Source organism: Pelobates fuscus, chromosome 6 (genome assembly GCF_036172605.1).
Source record: "Pelobates fuscus isolate aPelFus1 chromosome 6, aPelFus1.pri, whole genome shotgun sequence".
NCBI lineage: Eukaryota > Metazoa > Chordata > Amphibia > Anura > Pelobatidae > Pelobates > Pelobates fuscus.
The window spans coordinates 295,186,360-295,192,002 of record NC_086322.1 but is presented as its reverse complement, the minus strand read 5'-3'; the positions used below and the strand labels follow the sequence as shown (position 1 = coordinate 295,192,002).

At 47.9% G+C, this 5,643-nt stretch overlaps 1 protein-coding gene across 1 annotated transcript; it reads left to right on the top strand.

Moving 5' to 3' along the window:
• The first annotated feature begins 409 nt into the window (after nucleotides 1-409).
• Nucleotides 410-4,375, top strand: LOC134615116 (uncharacterized). Its single transcript, XM_063459534.1, has 2 exons — nucleotides 410-544; nucleotides 1,371-4,375. Exon 2 carries the CDS (start codon nucleotides 1,458-1,460, stop codon nucleotides 4,119-4,121), a length of 2,664 nt encoding a protein of 887 aa, XP_063315604.1. The 5' UTR covers nucleotides 410-544; nucleotides 1,371-1,457; the 3' UTR covers nucleotides 4,122-4,375.
• Nucleotides 4,376-5,643: the final 1,268 nt, after the last annotated feature.

Here is a 5,643-nt window from a genome sequence, read left to right as displayed (position 1 = left end):
GAGATATATATAGATGGTTCACTTTATCACCATAAATGTCGATTTAGGTGATCATTAATTTTCCATCTGATAGAAACCATTGTATTTTATATGTGATATATGATCATTATAGCAAACAATTGCACACTGCAGGTTGAATACTGACCCCAAAGATGCAATGGGGTATAATTTTAGACATTTTGATTTAGTGGATAATCCCCTAATTTTGATAAATCCAATCTATGTATAATCAGCCCCCCAATTTGTCCAAATGTTCCTGCTGGAGCAATTTTATAATGGCTGTGAGTGTCTAATTGTAAGTGTATCATTTTCAATCTTTGTTCTGCACTGACTGCCACAGCCGGAACCTTTCTGCCTCCTTTTTGTTTCCTGGGGAATGTTTGAGCGTCACACCACCTCCTCTCCTTCCTCCACTTCCTGCAGCAATAGGCTCTTTGTGACTCAGCATTCAGGTGCAAAGCCAGCCAGCTGCACCTCGTGGAAAGGAGATCGTTATCTGGGTTTCCTAAAGTGTAACGTATCACCCCTTGGCAAGCAGAGAGAGGTAAGCTGTACAAGTACATGTTTATAAAAGTGTATATTATTTTATTATTTATATAGCGCCATCAGGACATTAAATGTGTCCATGCGTTGGTTATGTTGTGTGTGTGTGTGTGTATAAGCCAACGTTTGTGTAAAAGTATAGTCCAAATCTCTGTGTATAGTTTGTATTCCTCAGATGTTTAAAGGAACACTATAGTCACCTAAATTACTTTAGCTAAATAAAGCAGTTTTAGTGTATAGATCCTTCCCCTGCAATTTCACTGCTCAATTCACTGTCATTTAGGAGTTAAATCACTTTGTTTCTGTTTATGCAGCCCTAGCCACACCTCCCTTGGCTATGATTGACAGAGCCTGCATGGAAAAAAAAACTGGTTTCACTTTCAAACAGATGTAATTTACCTTAAATAATTGTATATCAATCTCTAAATTGAACTTTAATCACATACAGGAGGCTCTTGCAGGGTCTAGCAAGCTATTAAAATAGCAGAGGATAAGAAAATCTTAATTAAACAGAACTTGCAATAAAGAGAGCCTAAATAGGGCTCTCTTTACAGGAAGTGTTTATGGAAGGCTATTCAGGGAGGTGTGACTAGGGTTCATAAACAAAGGGATTTAACTCCTAAATGGCAGAGGATTGAGCAGTGAGGCTGCAGGGGCATGTTCTATACACCAAAACTGCTTCATTAAGCTAAAGTTGTTCAGGTGACTATAGTGTCCCTTTAATGTAATATCGATGTATGCAGATGTTTGTAGTCCTGATGTAGTCGTGTTTGTAACCCTTTCGGTGAAACTCTGTAAACAAACTGTATTTGTATGTCCTATTACAGTTACACGGTGCTTATGGTGCTTACGGCGCTCGAGGTGTTTTAAGATATTGACGTTGTTGGTGTTCAGAGCACTCCTGCAAACTTCTGATGCAGCGAATAAATGACCGCACCCGTCAGACGCCCTCCTCTCCTTTCTTTACACGATGCGAAAGGGGCCGCTACAATGGCCTCTCCACAGAGATGGATGAATGGGTGAGGGACGAGCAACCCAAACCTCTGATGGAAGCAGCACAGCGGGCAGATGAGTACTTGGATGCCCGACATCCCCAACGGCCTACTAACTTCCGCAGCTACCAACCACTCATGCGTACTTCACCACCGGTTCCTCTGACTTCAGCACCCGCATCCAGAAGCCTACCGCCTCCAGTTCCAATCCAGAGGGCACCGAAAAGGGCAGCTACTCAGTGCCATCAATGTCTCCAGTATGGCCACATGAGAAGAGATTGCCCTCAACAGAGAGACTGTTCTCAGTGGATCTCCCCAGGGTCCCCTCCAGCACCCCAAGAAGCCGCCCACTGTTACCAGGCTGCTCCCATGTACAGCCCCAACCCCGACGAGGAGGTCTGGACCTTCCTGCATGAGGCGGATCCAGTACAAGCCGCGGCAGACAATCAAAACCGTCACGGGCAGCCGGTAAAGTTGAATGGGCGCACTGTGCAAGGTCTGCAGGACACCAGAGCCACGCTGACCCTAGTACAGCGCCAGCTGATCAAAGAGGCAGAGATGACAGGAGGAACAGTCGCCGTCCGGGTAGCAGGAGGAGCCATCCATCGTCTACCCACTGCAAAAGTTAATCTTGACTGGGGCGCTGGAAACAAGATTGTGAAGGTGGGGCTCATGAATCACCTACCGGCCGATGTGCTATTGGGCAACGACCTGGGCCAGCTAAACTCCACATATGTACCAGCTGACAGTCCCGAGGAATCGCACCCTGTGATGACCAGACAACAGGCCTACAACACCCAGGACGGCTCACACTCTGAGGCTCGGGTAGGCACCCTTGCCCCGGTTGCCTTGCTCTGGGATACCCCAGCCGAGTTTTTGAAAGAAGTAGTTTCTGACCCTTCCCTCCAGAAGTATAAAGGCAAAGTGACCACTAGTCAGACAGAATTGGGGGAGCAATTTATCTGGGAGAGGGGATTGTTATATCGCATAGCAGAGAGGATAAGTCCAGGGACCGCTTCTACTACCACCAAACAGCTGGTGGTACCCATGAAATATCGACTTGAGCTGCTGAAGATAGCTCACGATATTCCCCTAGCAGGGCATTTGGGATTGAATCGTACCAAACACCGGCTCACCCAAAGGTTTTTCTGGCCAGACATCTCCAAAGAACTACGGCAATACTGCCAGTCTTGTGATGTCTGTCAGAAAGTGGTGAAGCGGGGCGACAGGCGTAAGATTAATCTCTATCCTCTGCCCATTATTGCAGACCCCTTCGGCCGAATAGCTGTCGACTTTATCGGTCCCTTGGCCAAGCCTAGTCCCACTGGGAAGAAATATATTCTGATCATTGTGGACTACGCGACTCGGTATCCTGAGGCAGTTGCCCTGAACAATCTTCAGGCGGAGATTGTGGCTGGGGCCCTGATGCGAGTGTTCTCCCGTATGGGTTTCCCCCGGGAGATTGTCTCGGATATGGGCACCCAGTTTATTGCCGAGATGACTCACCAACTGTGGAAGCTCGCCGGCTTTAAACCCATCTTTAGAGCCCCATACCACCCCCAGACTAATGATACGCTGAAGCAGATGCTCTCTACCTTTGCAGCAACCCGCAAGGATTGGGAAAGATTCCTGCCACATCTTCTGTTCGCTTACCGGGAGGTGCCCCAGGAATCTACAGGATTCTCTCCGTTTGAATTGTTATTAGGGCAAAAGCTTAGAGGGCCCTTAGACCTAGTCCGAGAACACTGGGAGGGGGTTGTGGATCAGGAAGGGATCCCCATCGTTCCCTATGTGCTGGAGCTTCGGGACCAACTGAAGGAACTCACTCCCCTTGTGCGTGAGAACCTCCAGGCGGCACAAGAGCACAAGCGCAAATGGTATGATAAAGGGGCCAGGACCTTTCAAGTCGGTCAGATGGTTCTGGTTTTGAAACCTGTCCGACATGACAGGCTACAGGTTGCCTGGCAGGGCCCATATCGGGTAGTTGAACAGAAATCTGGCACTACCTACGTTATCGGTCCTTGCTCAGGTGAAGGAGTTAGACGCATGTTACATGTTAACATGCTAAAACCCTACCACAAGCGGACAGAGGATGTAGCCGCTATATGTGCCCCAGCCTCGGAAGATTTTTATAATCTTCCCCTCCCTGATCTTCTAGAGGATGGTGTTCAGGCACGGTACATAGATGAGATCCACTTAAGGGACCGACTGAGACAGAGAGATCTCCTAGAGGATGGAGTTCAGGCACGGTACATAGATGAGATCCACTTAAGGGACCGACTGAGACAGAGAGATATCCTAGAGGATGGAGTTCAGGCACGGTACATAGATGAGATCCACTTAGGGGACCGACTGTCTCAGAGAGAACGCAGACAAGCGCAGCAGATGCTGTATGAAAACAGAGAGACTTTCTCTAATCTGCCAGGGTTTACCCCACTGACTGCCCACCAGGGGAGGGCTGGCAACTTTCGGCTTGGGGGACAATTCCAGTCAAGTGGTCCATTGCACCCAGGGCAAGGATTTTTGGCTACACAGCATTTTGCTGCCCCCCCTTTAAAAAAAATGCGTCATCACCTGTGGTCCTAGGAGAAGAGCAGTGGAAGTCACGCCCCCTCCTTCTGACATGATCAGGAGAGACCGGCCGACTCCACTGACTGCAGGGAGAGTAAGGTGAGTTGAAAAATCCCAATCCCCAGTCAATGGCAGGGGATTTGGATTTTTGCACCCCCCTGCTCTGGCACCCTAAGGCATGTTAAAGACAGCAGCCATTTTTAACATGATTTAGGGAGGCCTGGGGCAATTGCCTCCCTGCGCCCCTGCCACCCACAGAATAGAAACTTATGACCCCATACCGAATACTAGAGGCGGTTTGGGAGAATATGAGGCAGGAGATGCCTGGATGGTGGACCGACTGTTGGATGGCCTCCAGGATTATGCTTGCGCATACCTGGAAGACATCGCCATATACAGCGACACTTGGGAAGAACATATAGGCGCAGTACTAGACAAGATCAGGGAAGCCGGATTAACGTTATAGGAATGGCAGAAGTGCAGCATCTGGGAAACAGAGTAGGGTGTTGGAAACAGAAACCTGATCCTGCAAAGATTGAGGCCGAAGCTAATTGGCACCTTCCCTGCACTAAGACCCAGGTGATGGCGCCTTCCTAGGGACTGCTGGTTACTATTGAAAGCTTATCCCCAATTACCGTGCCCTAGCTAACCCCTTCACCGTCCTGACCAGAAAGAACTTGCCCCGACAAGTACACTGGACCCCAGAGTGTGAGCAAGCGTTCCAATACCTTAAGAGTGCTCTGATAAATGCACCCGTCCTGGCTGCTCCTAATCCGAATAAACTTTTTTTCTCATCCATACGGATGCTTCTGTGTTTGGATTAGAAGCGGTGCTGAGCCAGGTAGGGGATGATGGCGGAGAACATCCAGTAGCTTACCTCAGCAGAAAACTACTACCCCAGGAGGTGAGCCAAGCCGCCATCGAAAAGTAGTGTCTGGCGGGGATGTGGGCCCCCAAACAGCTACAGCCATACATTTATGGACAACAGTTTACTTTACTTTACTCATGGATCACAACTCGTTGGTATGGCTTAACTGGGTTGCTGGAGACCATGCCAAAGGATCAATCCATGTTAACCATCTGCCCCCTTTCACATTCAAATGAGCCCCCTTTGAAAATGTGTTTTACAATATTATATATTTTTCTGTAGAGGATCCTGCAAGGAAAGACCCTGTGTTATTGTATGGGAGACCCCATGTAGGGGTCTGTGCATAAATGCCGTGTGTGACCAAATAAACCTCAGTTGACTCCCAGAACTATGTTTCGTCTGGTTACTGGGGGAATGGATGTCTGTTTACTTTAATGGTTCCAGAGTGGCTCAGAGAAAGGAATTAGCAGAGGTAACCAGTCGGTTAGCGCTACACACACATAGATTCACAAGCAAAGACAAACACTATCAGGCACATACAATACACACCGCCAGACACACACATACTGCCAGACACACTCGAATGCACACAGAGAATTTTTCTTAACGTTCATTTACAAAATTTTACTATAAAGTTCTGAAAATAACTTGAATGAAAATATATATATT

Coding starts and splice junctions, on each gene's coding strand:
- LOC134615116 (XM_063459534.1), top strand. CDS start 1,458: ATGCAGCGAATAAATGACCGCACCCGTCAGACGCCCTCCTCTCCTTTC.